The following is a 20,353-nucleotide window of genomic DNA, read 5'->3' as shown; positions in this document are numbered from 1 at the left end:
TTACCACAGGTGTACTCCAATCAAGTTGTAGAAACGTCTCAAGGATGATGAATGGAAACAGGATGCACATGAGCTCAATTTCGAGTCCCATTAAAGAGTCTGAATACATATGTAAATAAGGTACGTTTTTTAATTTGTAATACATTTGCAAAATGTTCTAAAAACCTTTTCTATCGCTTTGTCATTATGGGGTATTGTGTGTAGATTGATGAGGAAAATATTGTATTTAAATACATTTGGTAATAAGGCTGTAACATAAGAAATGTAGAAAAATTCAAAGGGTCTGAATACTTTCCGAATGTCCTGCATAGCGTAGCTAGTTGACGAAGGCCCAGAAGATCGTGAAGGACTCCAGTCACAACTAATGTTGAAAACTTATCGTTATTAGTGAGATTCCAGTAGCCAATAATATTTGTTGTGATATGTTTAAGTTGACAGCTATTACTTCAATCTTCTGGGCCTTCCTCAGCTAGCTACGCTATACAGTGCATTCTATAGGCAGGATATATGGCCAATAAGTCGATTGTACTACTGATGTATTTCATTCATTTTGAGCTCATTGTACAAATTTCAGCATTTCAATATTTACTCAAGGTAATTCATTTTTTGTAAGTATTTTTACTTACAAAATACAAGCCGGCATTATTTTACTAAATTATTCAGTTGTGCGTTTCATTTCTCCCTACTGCTCCAGTAGTGAACCAAACTACTCCAATAGAGGTTAAGCTTAAAGATACAGTAGCCCTTCCTTCGTGTTAAGCAATTGTTACATAAAGTGGCAAGCTTGCCAGGAGGAACATCAAGATGGGTTTCCAGTCATTCCTCATTTGTCAGAGAAGGAGCTGATGGAAAAACAAAGAGCTGATGCCAGCATCAGAGAGGTCGTCACTCAGTTGGAAACAGGGGAGAAACGTCCTCCCACTGTTAGAGCCAAGCTCCCAGAACTCTCTCTGTTGCTACGTGAGTGGAACCAGTTTGAGCTAAAGAATGGTGTTCTTTACAGGAGAAGGCAGCAAGGAGCCAACACTACTTTGCAGTTAGTGCTTCCAGAAGAGCTGAGAGTAGTTGCATTGAAAAGTCTGCATGATGATATGGGCCATATGGGCATGGAGCGCACATTGGATATCATACGATCCCGGTTCTATTGGCCCAAGATGATGTCAATGTCTGTGGGGGAGAAAGTTAATACCCGTGACCGCTGTGTGCAACGTAAAACCCTCCCAGAGAAAGCTGCACCTCTAGTTAGCATTAAGACCTGCAGGCCTTTGGAGCTAGTATGCATGAACATCCTTTCTTTGGAGCCTGATCGTAGTAACAAAGGATATACTGGTAATTACAGATCACTTTACCAAGTACACAGTGGCCATAGCAACTCCCAACCAGAAAGCACGCACCATTGCAAAGTCTCTCTGGGACCACTTCATTGTGCACTATGGCTTTCCTGAGCGCCTCCACAGCGACCAAGGTCCTGATTTTGAATCACGAACAATCAAAGATCTGTGTGAGATTGCTGGAATCAAGAAGGTGAGAACAATGCCGTATCATCCAAGAAGAAATCCTGTTGAGAGTTTTAACAGAACGATACTCCAGATGCTTGGTACTCTGAGCATGCATGACAAAACTCACTGGCGTGACTTTGTTAAACCACTTGTACATGCATTCAACTGCATGAAGAATGAAGTCATCAGCTACACTCCATATGAACCAATGTTCGGGAGACAACCTAGACTACCAGTTGGCATAGCCTTCAAACTACCTGTTAATGACCAGAAGAAATTGCATTCACAGTATGTGAAGAGTCAGGATAGCCACCTGGAACGCTCTCAAAACAGCCAGATTTGACAGGTATGTCACAAGAGTTCCCTCTTGACATTGTTGACAGAGTTCTTGTGAGAAATGTTAAACTGAGAGGGAAACATAAGTTGGCTGATAAGTGGGAAACCAACATTTATGTAGTCACCAAATGTTCAAGTGATATACCGGTGTATATACATTCAAGCCTGAGAGCAAGGATGGTCCACTGCACCATGACCTTTTACTGCCTTGTGAATTCCTGTTTGCGTCGCAGCACATCTGAAAACATCGCACACGCCTTCTTCCAGGTACTGATGTGACTGAAGAAGATGAGACACATTCAGATTCTGCTGTTGACTTCAGGATTGAAAATGCAAAAAGTCAAAAGCCTGTTAGGTTTACCAAGGTCTGATACTCACAGGTTGAGCAACCTTCCTTGTCGTTACAGCAGACCAAGAAGTCCTTGCAGAAGAAGTTAGAACATCAGTCTGACTACTTACCTGAAGAACCTGAAACACCTGACAGTGAGACAAACAACTTACCTGAACATTCTTGAAGAAGTTTCTCTCATCATAGACAAAGAATTACCTGTTCTCCCTGACATGTCTGAAAGTGCTGAAGAGACATAACACAAGGGACAATGTCCCCATTGATCATGCTCCAGTTGACTCTCTCTGGAGAAAAATAATAGTAAACAGCAACATGAGGAAACTGACAGCGCTGTCTGGGATTCTTTCAGGCAGTGAGCGAGACCAGAAAGGTACTCTCAGTTTGGAAACCTCCTAACCTTTGTTCGTCAGTCCTTGTTCCAAGGGTTTAGTGCAGCCCTCACAAGTTCACTGAATGGATTTGATCAATCAGAAGTTAAAAGGGTTTCCTGTGCAATGTCATCAAGTGACCATACAGCCAACAAGAAGATGCAACGGGACGTGCATACCTTCAAGAGGAGAGGTTGTAACGCAGGTCAACTAATGTTGAATACTAGTGAGATTCCAGTAACCAATCATATTGTTTAAACTGCATGACGAGCAGTTTATTTTGACGCTAGGATTTTGTGAGTTTTCGTATGGAGAACGAGCTGCTAGCGATTAGGCTGGCTAAGCTATTGCTAACATTTTGTGCATGTTCATACTGAACCAAGCATACGCACAAGCCGTTAACATTTAGGCTAGCTCAGCTATCAATCAATTTAAATAGCAAATGTTAGTGAACATGCATGGCGAACTATTTTAGTTTTCAGACTTTTATAAAATGTGATTAGCTAGTATCATAATCCATTTTGGTACACTTTATAAGAAATTACATGTAGGTGTAAGCACTAGTACTTTATTTGCCCGGGCTAGTCTATTGTTCAGTCCACGTGAGCATAGTGCTGTAGTTAAAGTGTAAAGCATTTTGACTAAGTTTTATTTTCTTAGTCCTGTAAGATAAAGCTAAGCACTATATTAATGGTTATATGAAATGTACTATATTAGTGGTAATATGAAAGGTACTGGTATATATATATATATATATGATCCTGTTTGTAAAACAGGTCAGGTTTTTTGAGTATGGATTCATTTCCACCAAGGATGGCGAGCTGCCCGAACCCAGGACATCAATAATATTTGCATGCAAAGATTTATTTTCCTTGGAGAACACTGAATTTGCACTGCCATACTAAGGTGTGGTAGAATTTTTCTTGACAGACATCATTGCATCATACATTGCAGTGGGGTTGTTATAAGCACCTTAGTGCTTATTGATAGGCATAGTCACTCACATCTGATTCCATGTCATAGTGGTTTACAAGTCAGTATTGTGAATTGGGTTGTGTTTTTCTGAGGATTCATGTTTATTGTATTGCTACAGAACATTGAAATCTGAGAGACCCTCAGATTAAGATAAGAGTTGGGTGCACCCTAGTAAACTATAGGCAGGATATATGGCCAATATAAGTAGATTGTACTACTGATGTATTGCAATCATTTTGAGCTCAATGTACAAATTTCACTATTTACTAAAGGTGATTCATTTTTTGTAAGTATTTTTATTTCCAAAATACAAGCCAGCATTCTTTTCCTAAATTATTCAGTTGTGCGGTTCATTTCTCCCTACTGCTCCAGTAATGAACCAAACTGGTCCAATAGAGTTTAAGCTTAAACATACAGTAGCCAATAGTGTTATCAATTGTCACATAAGCATTTCAATGCACCTTTTAAACCTGCTGTAAACTGTGTACATGACAAATAAACTTTTATTTGATTTGAGCTTCACCTTACACCAATCAAGTCCTTCCAGATCTGAGTGTACTAGGACTTAATTACAGTGTAGGGGATGTAGGTAGGGATCCATTCTCGACTGGAGCACTGTGAACGCACCACCTGAGCTTTTGTTAATCCTTACCCCCTACATGGTATTCTCCTAGGGTGCAAAGCATCCCATGCTTCGTTGCCTCAACGGTCAGATTGCTAAGAGACTACAGTAAGTGAGACTTTGCACTAAAGTGACTTGGTATTAGCAGGAGTGGGTAAAAGACTTGTGCCTGAACAAACTGATTGAACGGTAGGGGCTTTAGGGAACCATTACCATGTCAACCATGCATGGTATTACATACCATTACATTCTAAGTGGCGTATTTAAGACCCTGTAGTGTTTTCCACAAATGTCTTCAGACTGGGTGCAAAACCCTTCAAAGTAACATCCTGGCCTGGCAACAACATCTCAGGCTGTAAGTATTTGTTTAAACCCGTTCATGTCACCCATTGTGCTTAAAATAAAATGCCCTTAAAATAAAGCAAATGTAGTGGTACAGTGCATTGCCTCAGCAAGGATGAAGGGTCAAATTGCCTTGAACGTTCTACAGCTAATGCGGTGTCTTTGTCCTCGTGTTTTGTCTTCTCTCTATGGCGTTAACGAAGTGGATGAATACAGTGTCAGTCTATGCAGCTGCAAAGGCCACTGCGTAAAAGGCTTAGTAATCCTTTGGCAAAGACTGCGGGCCGAGAATTCTGCGACGCTTACACAGTGACGGTAAACTGAGGACGGACCCTTGTGTACTTTTGGTCACCAGCCGCTGCTACTGTTCTCTTGAATGAACTGCATTGACAGTATGCGCCATTAGCTGTGTCCTGGGAATGGATGTTACATTTTGTTTACAGGTTTGTGACAATTAGATTAGCCATAAGTGGAGCAGTTTCATAAAAAAACTACTGTGTAAGGTTGATGAATGAACATGGTAGAGACAGTTGTAAATGTGCAACAAGAAACAAGGATCTAAACAGATAGCTGGTTGAAATATGAATAGACTACAGTGGTTTTGTGAATCATGCATACCTGACCACCATGCTTATGGTGTGTGTGTGTGTGTGTGTGTGTGACCAGTAAATGGTGAGGAACCCACTCAATCCATAAATATGCCATAAACATACTGTCTTCATCAACAGACACGGACTGGCACCAACACTAAACTGTCCAATAAAATATTTTATGCAACTGTGTTAAAAATAGGCCCATCATCATAACAAAATGCCATTAGGCCTGTTGCCGTTGTCTAAAAGCACTTGAGAATAAAAACGCTTGGTTGATAAACATTGTAGAGAATGAGGGCATGTCTGTTTATGATGGGAAAGTGATTAAACAGCCATAGAGGTGAAAACAGCTGAGAGGTAGGTTAACTGAAAGGGGAATAGTCTAATGATTACTCAAGGTGCCCCGTGCACGCCTGCATGGTCCACGCCACAGTGAATCGATGTTCTGTAGGGCTGCACAGATGTGGAAGTCTTTGATCCTATACATCATGTGGAACGCAGGATCATTGATCATAGGACTGTTTGACCTGCTCAGCATGGGAACCAATTGATGCTGTCAAACGCAATGGCTGAGTTGGGATGGGCAAGGGTCCATGGAATGAGCGTCCAATATAGGCTACTATCCGAAACCCAGGCTTATGCTGAAGGAAATTGTTCAAATAATCATAATACATACACACAAAATTATGTGGACACCCCTTCAAATTAGTGGATTTGGCTATTTCAGCCACACCCATTGCTGACAGGTGTACAAAATCGAGCACACAGACAGGCAATCTCCATAGACAAACATTGGCAGTAGAATGGCCTTACTGAGGAGCTCGGTGACTTCCAACGTGGCACCGTCATAGGATGCCACGTTTCCAACAAGTCGGTTCGTCAAATTGCTCCCCTGCAAGAGCAGCCCCGGTCAACTGTAAGTGCTGTTATTGTGAAGTTGAAACGTCTAGGAGCAACAACGGCTCAGCCTCGAAGTGGTAGGTCACACAAGCTCACAGAACGGGAGCACCGAGTGCTGAAGTGTGTAGCGCATAAAAATCGTCTGTCCTCGGTTGCAACACTCGCTGCCGAGTTCCAAACTGCCTCTGGAAGCAATGTCTGCACAAGAACCTGTTCGTCGGGAGCTTCATGAAATGGGTTTCAATGGCCGATCAACCGCACACAAGCCTAAAATCACCATGCGCAATGCCAAGTGTTGGTTGAAGTGATGTACAGCACGCCGCCTTTGGACTCTGGAGCAGTGGAAACAGGTTCTCTGGAGTGATGATTCACATTTCACCCCCTGGCAGTTCGATGGACTAATCTGTGTTTGGCGGATGCCAAGAGAACGCTACCTGCCTGAATGCATAATGCCAACTGTAAAGTTTGGTGGAAGAGGAATACTGTTCTGGGGCTGTTCTTCATGGTTCGGGCTAGGCCCCTTAGTTCCAGTGAAGGGAAATCTTAACGCTACAGCATACAATGACATTCTAGACAATGCTGTGCTTCCAACTTTGTGGCAACAGTTTGAGGGAGGCCCTTCACTGTTTCAGTATGACAATGCCCCTGTGCACAAAGCAAGGTCCATATAGAAATAGTTTGTCGAGATCGGTGTGGAAGAACTTGACTGGCCTGCACAGAGCCCTGACCTCAACCCCATCAAACACCTTTGGGATGAATTGAAACGCCGACTTCGAGCCAGGCCCAACATCAGTCCCCGACATCACTAATGCTCTTGTGGCTGAATGGAAGCAAGTCCCTGCAGCAATGTTCCAACATCTAGTGGAAAGCTTTCCCCCAAAGAGTGGAAGCTGTTATGGCAGCAAAGGGTGGACCAATTCCATATTAAATGTATGCCCACTGGGTAAAACATTGTTTAATCAACCGTGTTTTCACACCATTTCAACCAAACAGAATGTATGCGTTGGTTGAATCAACTTGGAAAACGGATCGGATTTGCAAAAAGTCATCAATAAGGGAATTTTAACCCAAATCTAACCTAAATCCAATGACTGGGTCACATGTTTGGTTGATTTCACGTTAGTTGACAACTCAACCAAATGTAAATAAAAACTAGACGTTGAACTAACATCTGTGCACAGTGGGAGTGTCTGTGCGCTCAATGTAACGAATCAAAATATAACCTAGCGACGAAAAAAGCGTCTAGACATTTCGCCTAAAATGATTGACCACACCACAAGCGCTTTCTTCACTGTAGGCTGTGTCATCTTCGCGTCCAATCTTATTAGGCCAATAAATAAATGTAGCAATACATTAAATTATGATTTAAATATTATGGGTTTGTGTAAAATAGGCTTTGCAGTATAGTATAGGCTAGCCTACAGTTAATTTCTAATCAGCACATTTACTGCAAAACCAGTTGGGCTATGAGCGTATACGGCTCCAAACATTACGCACAAATAGCGTATTTTGGGAGAGCATCCATTCATTTTAAATAGTACTGGATGAAAATGGCAAACGCGTTAGGATATTTCTCTCAATTCTCAGAGAATCACTTTTATGAAATGTTTTGCTGTCAAATGGAAGCATGGAGTGCTTATTATTCCGATGTGGTCCTCATATCCCATTTAGCAATACCAAAGCGATTAGATTTTTAATAAAACTCCAATATCATAGCCTATAGAATATCCCGACAACAAAATATGTTGGCCTATCTTACCTGTGTTGTGCACTAGATCGATGCTGGATTCGGTGAGTAGGTTTGGGTCACTTTGAGATTTGCCTCGTTGCAAAAGACAGCCGTCTATTCCATTTCCATCGGATGTAGCCATAGGGATAGAGCACAGGAATTTTGAATAAAATATTGAAAACCCTACCAGAGGCAGGCAACTTCAGAAGTAAACAGCAGTAGTGCAGATATAATTCGTTATGACAACAGCGGCTTTGAGCATCTAATGGGGGGCCATGGGTGCTGAGCAGAAATTCCTAGTATGTTGGAGCGCGTGTGGACGTGGGAGCGGTGATACGGATGTGCCCATCTATATTCCTGCGTTCATAACCAAGTGGGAATGTGGTAAATATCAGTTGGATGGATTAAAGTGTTTTGCTCGCAACATCGGCTGCGTTTATACGCTGTTTTATACAGACAGACCCATTTTTATATTTTCCCCCACTAATTGGTATTTTGACCAATCACATCAGATCTTTTTCAGCTCTGATTGGCCAAAAGACCAATTAGTGAGAAACAAATATCAAAATTAGGCTTCCTGTGTGAATGCAGCCATTGTAACCAGCAACACACATTTAGGCCTACATACAACATCTGAATTTATTAATGTACTTTCTGTCACCACATCAATGTCAACAAAGCATTCATGATTTCTGAAGCTGGATTGGCCAATTCGAATGATCTTAATATCCACATACTATGAGCATGGATGGTGATGAGGGTGAATAGAGCAGAACATCAAGACGTGGTTAAATTGGTTAATTGAAGAAATCTCAGGACTACAATGAGTTTGAAAAGTTTTTAATTTTTTTTAAAATACTGCAATTTATCCTAATATTTCAATGTAATTATGAATGGCATTGAAGGGATTAAAAATGCACTGTAGAAATTGCTCCACCATTTCCTGTTGCTAAAATTCTAAGAGTTCCCTAATATCGGTTTGTGACAGAACAAGCAATTTTAGTGTAGAGAAACATGGTACCATCTAAACTGCTGTGAAATATATTTTCCGTAACCAAAAATATTGTATTTTCAGCTGTTTGAAGCTGGTGTACAATACCAGTAAAATACGCAAAAATGAAACTAGCAAGTGATAAATAACTTACATACGTTCTGCTTCTTAAACTTGCTTTCAATGAGAATGACAGATCTATAACTACAGTTCTATGTGAATTTGGTTGGGTCACACAAAAAGTTGCCTACTGCAGCTTTAAGAAAAAACAGCTGGATAGGCCTAGTGTTATTGGCTGAAAGGAAATCAGTAGCCAAGGCCTATTGTCTATAAGTAGAGAGAGTACTAACAGAAATGAAGGGAAATGTAGTATATCAGGCTACTGGTTTAAAGGCCTAAGAAGCAACAATATAAAGCATCCTGCTCGGCTTGACTGTGTAGCTATGAAAAACACAGCTACATTAATTTATCCTATTCTGTTACATCAACATATGATATATTAAATTTATCAAACAATGAATCCGATGTAAATATTGCTGGTAACAAAGCAAGTTTAGATCAGTCACTATGCGCATCTTTTGCGCAGTGATGATTGTCCATAATAGACTCAATTATTTAATCCTATTGGTCAACATGACACGCCGTTAAGGAAGTAGGCGCAGTCATTCAGCAGTCGGGAAAATGAAAGCGCACAGATGCAATGTTTATATGCTGGCGTTCGTTCTTTGTGGATTAGTATACGTGTTTGTTACAGCAGACGTACAAGAAACAAATCAGGTGAAAGATGCCGAGGGACAAACCCATGCCGTGGAAGAGGAGAGGCAATGGGAGGCTACCGAGGTCGAAACGAATCTATCGTTAACAGATACTCCAAGCGACAACGAAGCTGACCATGTTCAAACCTGTGACAGCCCTCCACCACCTCCCGCAAAAGACAAAATCCAAGAGGCCGCGGAAGAGGTGAGGCGGGACTCCCTCGAAACGAACATAGTAGATGTTCCAAGCGACAAAGTTGACCATGTCTCCGACACCAAGAAAACCCTAGACGACCCTCCACCACCGCCCGAAAAAGACCGGTTTCAGGAAGAGTTGGTGATCAGACCATTGCATTCTGGGGATACTTACGCCAGCTTCCAGTTCCGAACCTTGTGGGATACGGACTTCTTCCGAGGAAATAAAGGTAAAGAGTTTGATTTGAAATTATATTTGGGTCAATCACATAATGTTCTAGTCATCTATCTAGTAGCCACACTGGGACACTAGCCATCAGTGCATCTTCAGTCAAGGTCCTGTAGTGTAGACCCTCAGTGCAGGCTTTTGTTCCAGTACAGCACTAAACATATTTGATTCAACCAACCAATCAATGGCTTGAGGAGTTGAATAGTTGAACAAGGTGTTAGTGCTGGTAGGCTATGTTGACTGTTGCTTAGTCTGACTAATCAGACTTGTAATACACAATTCATTGATATATACAGTCAAACTAATGCCTGCAAAATTGTGTAAATGTTCCTTACAAGCCAGAATGTTGAATAAAATTACGTTTTAAACTTACTCTATTGGTTGTCTGTGCTATTTGTCCTTCAGCTGCTCGAAAATTGATACAAAAATATCCACAGGAAATTGTTTACCTGACTTTTTAGTTAGCTATTGCAACCAGCATGCCATGACAATGGTATATTCTGAATCAGGGTAGGACGGAGAGCAATCAACACTTTAAAAAAAAACATTTTTGTGATTTTTTTTTTTAAATGTTAAATTCCTATTTCAATTTTTTTTTTATTAAAAAATATGTGGATTGTTCTCTGTCCTCCCCTGATTCAGAATATACCATGTTCATTGTCATGGCATGCTTGTTTCAATAGGTTCTCTCGTTAATAGCTAACTAAAGTTGGGTAAACAATACTTTCCTGTGTATATTTTTCTATCAATTTTCGAGCAGCAGAAGAACAAATAGCACAGACAACCGGTAGAGTAAGTTGAAATGTAATTTTATTAAACATTCTGGCTTGTAAGGAATATTTATACAATTTTGCAGGCATTAGTTCCAGGCTGTATATACCAATTAATTTTCTATTGTGAGCTGATTAATCAGAGTAACTTGCTGTGCATTCACTGTCATCAGTATTTAGGCCCCATGCCTAATTTGCCCGACAGTTATGTCCAAGTCAACATACTAGTGTTATACTACCAACTCTTCCCGAAGTCTCTGGGCCAGGTGATTTCGAAGTTCTCTGTGAGTGAGCTCCACATCTCCTTCACTCAGGGCTACTGGAGGACCATGCAGTGGGGCCAGCCTTTCCTACCGTCGCCCCCTGGTGCCGAACTGTGGGTATGGTGTCAGGACACTGTAACTGAGTGAGTGTGTATATTCTGTATATTTAGCCACACATGTTCACTTTCCTTACTGTTGCAGATAACATAGCAGCTATATATCTGTCATCATGGTTGGTAGTCAAATATATCCATACGTATGTGTGGTGCTAGTCTCACCCATTTTGTAGTGACAGCCTGCACCACTTTCATTTGGCCTATTGAGTCTTTGACCAGGAATGTGTCACAACATTTCACAGCCATGTCTTTTTGTCACTGGTGGCAGATACTGCCATTTTACCCATCGCCATTTCTCCCAAACTATATTAGCATTGAAATTCTATTGAATGATGTCATTTCGTCCATTGTCTTGTAGTGTGGACATTGCCTGGAAGGAGCTGACCAACGTCCTCTCAGGGATCTTCTGTGCCTCGCTGAATTTCATTGACTCCACCAACACGGTGCAGCCCAGTGCCTCCTTCAAGCCTAGGCGTGGGCAATGGTAAGTGTTAATGGAATATGTTTTAATAAATTATTAGAATATTACACTGTGAAACATAACTCTGAAACCATATGATTGTATGGAATTGATTAGAATCATTAGGTTATTTTAATGCTGTGTTTGGTTTTAGTCAGTAGAATTATATATCAGGGAGTGTAGTTCTTAGTCAGAATTAATGTTTTGGTGACAATATGTCTAGTATCTTGATAACAGACTGTCTGAGCAAGATTTGGTGCCGAGCAAGATTCGGTGGCGTCCTTGGCTGGGGGCACCGAGGACTTCCCAGGGTCTCTCCCTATCTTGAGGGAGGGCGGGAAGAAGCTATTCTCACGGACTCCCCTAATCTCTGTCGGCTGGGTAGCAGGACAGTGTGGGCTTATGATACCTAATGTTTTGTGTGGAAGTATGTGTGTCACTATAAAATGAAGGTATTTGTACTGTGCACACCAGAACGTTCCCGTGAATAAACATTTGACTATTGTGGACTGGGCCTCTGTCTGTTTTCATTCCAACCAGTATCTTACAAATCCCGGTCACAGACTGAGTAATTTAAATGAATTGGTTTATGATCATTGAGAACCTAATTCTCGTGACAGTAAGCACCCAAGTCTCTACAATAGCTAGCTTGCCTCTGAACAGAGATCAGGCTCGTATTCATAAGGGATCAAATGGAAGAAAACAATCTGAAATGGGCAGGTATCATCTGTAATTATCTAATAAGAAACACTTTTCTATGGTATGCCTTATTGAACAAGACCACGGGCCAACCAATGCTTTGCATATGCACTCAAAGGAATCATGACACAGTTCTGGAATTAGATAGTTTCACATCTTTAATAATACAGTACTATACCGTGTTGATGTGTAATTCTCCATAATGCTAAGTGTTGTGATGTGACATAAAGTGTGTTGATGTGGACCTGTGTGTCATGCACCTGTATGTGTGTCCTGTATACGTCCTCTGCTATACAGTAACGGACCAGCGCTTTCTCCGCTAATGCTGTGTTGCCGCGGGAGATCGTTTGTACTGAGAATCTGACGCCGTGGAAGAAACTCCTTCCCTGCGGCGCCAAGGTACCAGTCCGTCTTATGTTGGATGGTCTTATGAATGTCACATTTACCAAAAGCGTAGGATTGTAGTATACTAAATCTGAAAAAGGGTGCGGAGGCTTCCTTCTTCATGTTCATTCGGCACTAAACAGGGGAGGAAAAAAACCAGACTAAAAGAGGGAAGGACTACCTGGACTTGTTCTAAAATGGCCATTCTCTTGATTTATTTTGCTACGTCGTGCCCTACTAAACCCTGATTTGTGGTTAGGTGATTATTTTAAAACCATTAGCATGTAGTGTTATCCTTTTATTGGAATGGACTTAAAGTCTGTGTGCGTGTACGTGCATGCGTGTGTGGGGATTAACCATGTTCTTCATGTTGCCCATCTCCTTTCTCTAGACTGGTCTGGCAGTCCTAATGAACTCTGAGAAACTCTTCCACAGCAGCTTCTACTCCCAGGCTCTACACATCACACCTGTGTGTCAGGTGAGGTGTATGTATATACAGTCTTCAGATGTATGTATCATTCTCTCTACTATTATTCTGACATTTAACATTCTTAAAATAAAGTGTTGATCCTAACTGACCTAAGACATACAATTTTTACTAGGATTAAATGTCAGGAATTGTGAAACTGAGTTAAATGTATTTAAACTTCTGACTTCAACTGTATATTATATCTACATAGTTATGAGGAATACTATAACCTTTTATCATGTGGTCAGCCATATCAAAGAAAAATAACCTTTTTTTTTGTGTTGGCTTTCTAAAGTAATCCTGTAGAAAATACCAAGCCACTGATTTAACCTTCCATCCTACTTGTAATCCCGTTCGAAAATCTGTCACTGTTGATTAGTCCGAGCCTTTATATGACACTCGGCTACTGTTGTTTCAGGACTGGCAGTGCAAGTCCACAGCATGGGAGCTGAGACAGACACTGAACGTGGTGTTTGACCTGCACTCTTCTGGCCAGGGCAAACGAGTTGAGAGAGGCCTCTCCTCATTCAGTATTATACCCCTTTCACATACTGAGCTGAGCCAAGCTGTACTGCGCTGGCCTGGTTATGCCTCCACCATATAGTTGCTGGAAACGTGGACAGTGTGAATGGAAAATATCTGAGCCAGTACAGTGTACGTCAACTCTATAGTGTGAAAAGGGTATAACAAAAAATATTAACGCAACATGTCAAGTGTTGGTTTCATGAGCTGAAATAAAAGATCCCGGACATTTTATTTCTCTAAAATGTTGTGCACAAATTTGTTTACATCACTGTTAGTGAGCATTTATTCTTTGCCAAGATAATCCAGCCACCTGACAGGTGTGGCATATCAAGAAGCTGACTAAACAGCATGATCATTGCACAGGTGCACCTTGTGCTGAGGACAATAAAAGGCCACTCTAAAATGTGCAGTTTTGTCACACAAGACAATCCCATAGATGTTTTGAGGGAGTGTGCAATTGGCATGCTGACTGCAGGAATGTCCACCAGAGCTGTTGCCAGAGAACTGAATGTTAATTTCTTTACCATTCTTTACCATTCTCCACCTCCAAAGTTGATTTAGAGAATTTGGCAGTACGTCCAACTGGCCTCACAACTGCAGACCACGTGTAATCACACCAGCCCAGGACCTCCACATCTGGCTTCTTCACCTGCTGGATCGTCTGAGACCAGCCACCCTGACGGCTGATGAAACTGGGTTTGCATAACCAAAGGATTTCTTCACAAACTGTCAGACACCGTCTCAGGGAAGCTCATCTGCTTGCTCATCGTCCTTACCAGGGTCTTGAGCTGACTGCAGTTTGCCGTCGTAACCGACTTCAGTGGGAAAATGCTCACCTTCGATGGACACTGGCACGGTTGAGATGTCTACTCTTTACAGATGAATCCCAGTTTCAAATGGCAGACAGCGTGTACCGCGTCGTGTGGGCGAGAGATTTGCTGATGTCAACGTTGTGAACAAAGTGCCCTGTGGTGGTGGTGGGGTTATGGTGTGGGCAGGCATAAGCTACGGACAACGAACACAATTGCATTTTATTGATGGCAATTTGAATGCACAGAGATACCGTGACGTGATCCTGAGGCCCATTGTCGTGCCATCACCTCACGTTTCAGCATGATAATGCATCGCCCCATTGTAACGTTTGTCCTCTTCTTCTGACGAGGAGTAAGAGAGGTCAGGCCAATGTGCAGCGTGGTAAGTGTCCATAACGATACTTTATTTACATGAACACTAAACTACAAAATAACAACGTGAAATACCGAAACAAACTAACAGTCCCGTGTGGCACAAACACTGACACGGAAAATAATCACCCACAACTCAAAAGTGAAACCAGGCTACCTAAGTATGGTTCTCAATCAGGAATAACGATTGACAGCTGCCTCTGATTGAGAACCATACTAGGCCAAACACAGAAATCCCAAAACATAGAAAAAGGAACATACCCACCCAACTCACGCCCTGACCATACTAAAACAAAGACATAACAACAGAACTAAGGTCAGAACGTGACACCCATGTCGCAAGGCTCTATGCACAATTCCCGGAAGCTGAAAATGTCTCAATTCTTCAATGGCCTGCATACTCACCAGACATGTCACCCATTTGAGCATGTTTGGGATGCTCTGGATTGACGTGTAGGACAGGTTGTTCCAGTTCCCGCCAATATTCAGCAACTTCACACAGCCATTGAAGAGGAGTGGGACAAAATTTCACAGACCACAATCAACTCTATGTGAAGGAGATGTCGCGCTGCATGAGGCAAATGGTTGTCACACCAGATACAGACTTATTTTCTGATCCACACACCTACCTTTTTTTTGAGTATCTGTGACCAACAGATGCATATCTGTATTCCCAGTCAATAGGCCATAATCCATAGATTAGGGCCTATTGCATCTATTTCAATTGACTGATTGTCTTATATGAACTTTAACTCAGTAACATTCTTGCGTTTGTTGTTGTTCAGTGTAGTATCACCACACTATTGCTAAAACATGCTGGTATTGCCAAGATGTACAGTATCTTCTTCTCTGACACTGCTTCATGTAGGTGCATTTGCATGCTAGCTATATTTTGCACAGCGAAATTGGCACATTTTTCAAATTACATTTATTTTAAGTGAATTTCATGAAGGAGATAATGAACATAACTTTTCATGTAAAAGTAATTTCTTTCCCTTCTAAGCTCCATGAAAAAGACTGGTCACTGCATTTAGAAACATACAAAATGGAGGACATGAACATGATGTGTTGGGTTACTGGGTGTTTCCACAGAGTGGTCCCTGTTCAAGATGTTCTCTCGTACCCTGACTGAAGCCTGCCCCCTGGCCTCCTCCAGTAAAGTGGACGTGGACGTCACAGACAACCCTCAGGTAAGTAACCTTACATGACTAACGTTACATGACCGCATACTTTACACAACTAACTTTACATTACCTTCTTTTTTTTTCTTTTTTTTTGCATTTGACCCCTTTTTCTCCCCAATTTCGTGGTATCCAATTGTAGTAGCTACTATCTTGTCTCATCGCTACAACTCCCGTATGGGCTCGGGAGAGACGAAGGTTGAAAGTCATGCGTCCTCCGATACACAACCCAACCAAGCCGCACTGCTTCTTAACACAGCACGCATCCAACCCGGAGCCAGCCGCACCAATGCGCCGGAGGAAACACCGTGCACCTGGCCACCTTGGTTAGCGCACACTGCGCCCAGCCCGCCACAGGAGTCGCTGGTGCGCGATGAGACAAGGACATCCCTACCGACCAAGCCCTCCCTAACCCGGGCGACGCTAGGCCAATTGTGCGTCGCCCCACGGACCTCCCGGTCGCGGCCGGTTACGACAGAGCCTGGGCGCCAACCCAGGAACTCTGATGGCACAGCTGGCGCTGCAGTACAGCGCCCTTAACCACTGCGCCACCCGGGAGGCCCCATTACCTCAAACTTTATATGAATCCAAATTCTATTTAGTTAGCAGACAGTCTTACTCAGAATGACTTAGTTACTTCATACAGTCAAGGAACAGAGCATGAATTTTAGGTTTCAAAAGCAAATTCTTTTGAAGTAAGAAGAAAAGTCAGCACCAATAATACGTACCAAAGTTCAAACAACTATCAACACTCCATAGGCTCATTTCAATAAGAAGACCTTCTCAGACTGACCTCTTTGTGCATGCCAAGATTTAGTCCAATCACTAACATACCTGCTACAATGGTGCATCGCGAAAGTAGTTGGCTGAGCATCGCGTGTGTGCCTGCGTGTTTTGTTTATACAAAATCACCAGTCAACACTACTTGTATAGAGTAGTGCAATGGGGGCTGGCTCTCAAGCTGTAGGGTTCAAACAAATTGTCCAGCTTGTTGTCACCTACAAGGGATCAGAGATCTGGAGTGAGGTTCACGTCAGGGCGGGCAACTACGTCAGATTCGATGTAACACGGAACACTACAAAGACAGGCCAATACCATCATTAGTTAGGCTTTTAAGCAGACCCTAGATGGGGGGTAGTTGTTCAAATTAAAATATGAATGAGTTTCTATTTTAATCACGTTCATGTTTTTCTGTAAACTGGACTGTAATTCAGTTTTCCTTATTGTAAACTGCCAACGAGCGACATTGTGCTACATGTATTTGTGGAATGAAAACCTATTTATCTCTATCAATCCTATGGTAGTTGAGCAGGAATAGATTGTTGTTGTTTTTCCCCTTAAAAGGGGGAACAGTTTGAATTGAGTCCAGCCACACCCCTGTTGAGCCAGGCTGTGGTGCTGGGGGATCGGAGAACCTACTCAGTCTATGACCTCACCAACCAGGCAACGTTCGGACAGACGCGCTCCCTCAACATGCTGCTGCGCTAGAGAGCAGCCGAGAGTGGTGAGTGAGTGACACCGGGCAAGGACACGACTCCATATGTGGGCTGTGTTTCATTCCAGAAAAGATGTTCCCTCGACTGTCTGTTCACTTCCCATACACAAGTGGAATAAGAAACAGTCTCTATTCCTCTTGTGTATTTATTTTAATTTAAAAAACTGCTCAATCCAATTACAATGCTGTTACTAAGGTACTAAGAAACAGCATGTTAATATGTTGTTGGCAATAGTATAATTTGCAGTTACTACGAAGTATAATCATGTAATGTACGTGTTACAGAAAAGGGAAGATTTTCTGATATGAAGGAATTTTGATGTAGGGCCATATAGAAATGATATATATATATATAGACCATATAGAAATTCTATTTCTATTTCTATTTTAGTAATTCTATTTGTATTATTGACCATATGAACGCTCCCTCCTTTCCTGCCACCAGGAGACATGCTGCGCCCTCTACTTCACGGAGAGCGCTACGTGGCGGGCTACGGGCTGCCGACGGGGGAGATCCACACCCTGGTGTACAATCACCACACATACCGGGCCTTCCCTGTGCTCCTGCTGGACACCGTGCCCTGGTACCTGCGCCTCTACATTCACACGCTCACCGCACCAGCAAGTGTCGTGACAACAAACCCAGTGAGTACTGCTGCTGCTCACCTGCTGACACTGTTTCACCTATGCCTGGGTCTTGTTCATTAGGCACCAAACCCGAAGAAATCGGACTAAAACAGGGAGGGACTACCTGGCCAAGTCTAATATGAAACGATGGTTTTTGTTTTCCGTTGCAACACATTTTCTGTTGGGTCCCCTACTGAACATGACCCCGGTTCCTTTTTGATCAACTAACTTTTAGATTTGTGCACTTTGAAGTAGGGCCTAATGTTGATATGAATTTCAGCTACCTATTGATAGGCCTTTCCCTCAAGAGCTATCTGCCCACATGGGGAGAACATGCTTCAGTATCATAAATGTCTAACTAATAGATACGCACACTACATGTTAATGTTTTTAATTGTATCTTCTGTGTGTAATGTCTTTATTTTTAAGCCTTGAGACAATTGAGACATGGGCAAGACAAACATTTAAGTGCCTTTGAACAGGGTATGGTAGTAGGTGCCAGGCGCACCGGTTTGTGTCAAGAACTGCAACTCTGCTGGGATTTTCACGCTCAACAGTTTTCCGTGTCTGTCAAGAATGGTCCACCACCCAAAGGACATCCAGCCAACTTGACACAACTGTGGGAAGCATCCCTGTGAAATGCTTTCGACACCCTGTAGAGTTCATCCCCTGACGAATTCAGGCTGTTCTGCAAGGTGCAACTTAACATTAGGAACACCTTCATGATATTTTGTGTATATTCTTACTTACTTGCTTGTCTTTCCTGGTTGTGCAAATAAATACATGTTTCCTCTCTTCTTCTCTACCTAGTTTACATCCACTACCAGCCGTCCAAAGACCGCCTTCAGCCCCACCTGCTGGAGATGTTGGTCCAGCTGCCTCCTAACTCTGTGACCGAGGTCACCGTGCAGTTTGAGAGGGCACTCCTGAAGTGGACGGAGTACACCCCCGACCCCAACCACGGCTTCTACGTCGGGTATAACTTTGACTTTATAGAAGTCTACAGAAACAGAAGATATGCATTTCTCTATGCTACGGGTCAAGTTCTGTTTTTGTCTAAAGAAATGCCAATTGTAATGGGAACTTGGACAGTTAATGTACTCTTGTACTCTTGCCTATAATTGCTGTCATAGCGTTTAGATTTGTGCTTCAGAACTGGGTTCAAATACAATTAGGAATCTTTCAAATTCCTTTAGCAATTTGCAGTTTTTCCGCTATTGGTTCCGTTGTCCCAAGCAAGCTCAATCAAGCCCAGCTAGTATGAAGTTATTTTAAATATTTGTCTTGACTTTGATTCTGAATGAAGATGGGGCCTTGGCTAAAATTGAGATACCACTTGTTTGTAGTCTGCAGATATTCAAGTTTCCAGTAGCAGATAGTTGATGAAATGTTGTCCCTCGCTTCAGGTCTTCTGTTATCAGCGCTCTCATGCCCAGTGTTGTCGCCATGGATACCAACAGCACCCAGGAACGCCCGCTTTTCAGCAGCTTGTAAGTCATAAGGCTGTTTATTTTCTTTTAAGTACAGGTTGAACACTTACGTAGCAGTTGTCTTAAGTGTTTTAGTTTATCACCTGATGTAATGCAATTCTTAAGGAAATTAGGCCAAATAAATCTTATTTTGGAAGTAGTGTATCATTCCTCAATTCCATTGATTTTGAATGGAATTGACCTCCAACCCTCATATGTTATTATAATTCATTTCTGTCTACCCAGTTTCCCGTGTAAAGAGGAGTCCAGTTACTTCATGCGGGTCTACACGGAGCCTCTGCTGGTGAACCTGCCCACTCCTGATTTCAGCATGCCCTACAACGTCATCTGCCTCACCTGCTTAGTGATGGCCGTGGGTTATGGCTCCCTCTACAACCTCCTGACCCGCACCTTCCAGGTGGAGGAGCCCGGGCCTGGCCAAACGGCTAGCCAAAATCATCCGCAGGCTCAGGGGTGTGCCACTGCTGTGATGGGCCAGAATGCTATCATGCTAAAGCTAACAACATTATCAAGCACATTTTTGCGGTGGGGTAATGAGGTCAGTGATTACACCACTTGGGAAACGTGAAGGTAAGTTTCAGGGAGATGCTACTTTAAACATGGGAAGCTTCTGCAATAAAAAAACAAAACTCTCAGTTCTGTTTTGTGGAGGACATGAGACTTTATGAAGTGTCATGGATTCGATGGACGCTTAAGGCATTTTCTCACCATGAGGAGCAGAAAGGGTGGCGTTTCTTCAGTGCACTACTACTGCTGGTGTAGTTGAACAGAGAATAAGGCCTTTTTAATGTTTGTAACGAAGGAACC

At 42.3% G+C, this 20,353-nt stretch overlaps 1 protein-coding gene and 1 pseudogene across 1 annotated transcript in view; one reads left to right on the top strand and one right to left on the bottom strand.

The window, feature by feature from the left end:
• The window catches only part of LOC139417270 (phosphatase and actin regulator 3-like), a 58,151-nt gene extending 50,296 nt beyond the window's left edge, over nucleotides 1-7,855 (bottom strand). The window contains exon 1 of the mRNA XM_071166529.1: nucleotides 7,744-7,855. Within this exon, the coding sequence (XP_071022630.1) occupies nucleotides 7,744-7,855 (112 nt within the window). The remainder of the gene's footprint in view (nucleotides 1-7,743) is intronic.
• A 1,530-nt stretch (nucleotides 7,856-9,385) lies between these two features.
• LOC139417269 (GPI transamidase component PIG-T-like) lies at nucleotides 9,386-20,016 on the top strand (annotated as a pseudogene).
• The last annotated feature ends 337 nt before the right edge of the window (nucleotides 20,017-20,353 follow it).

Source organism: Oncorhynchus clarkii, chromosome 9, assembly GCF_045791955.1.
Source record: "Oncorhynchus clarkii lewisi isolate Uvic-CL-2024 chromosome 9, UVic_Ocla_1.0, whole genome shotgun sequence".
In the NCBI taxonomy this organism is placed as follows: Eukaryota; Metazoa; Chordata; class Actinopteri; order Salmoniformes; family Salmonidae; genus Oncorhynchus; species Oncorhynchus clarkii.
Note: the sequence above shows the minus strand (reverse complement) of the source record. Positions and strands in the feature narration are given on the sequence as shown.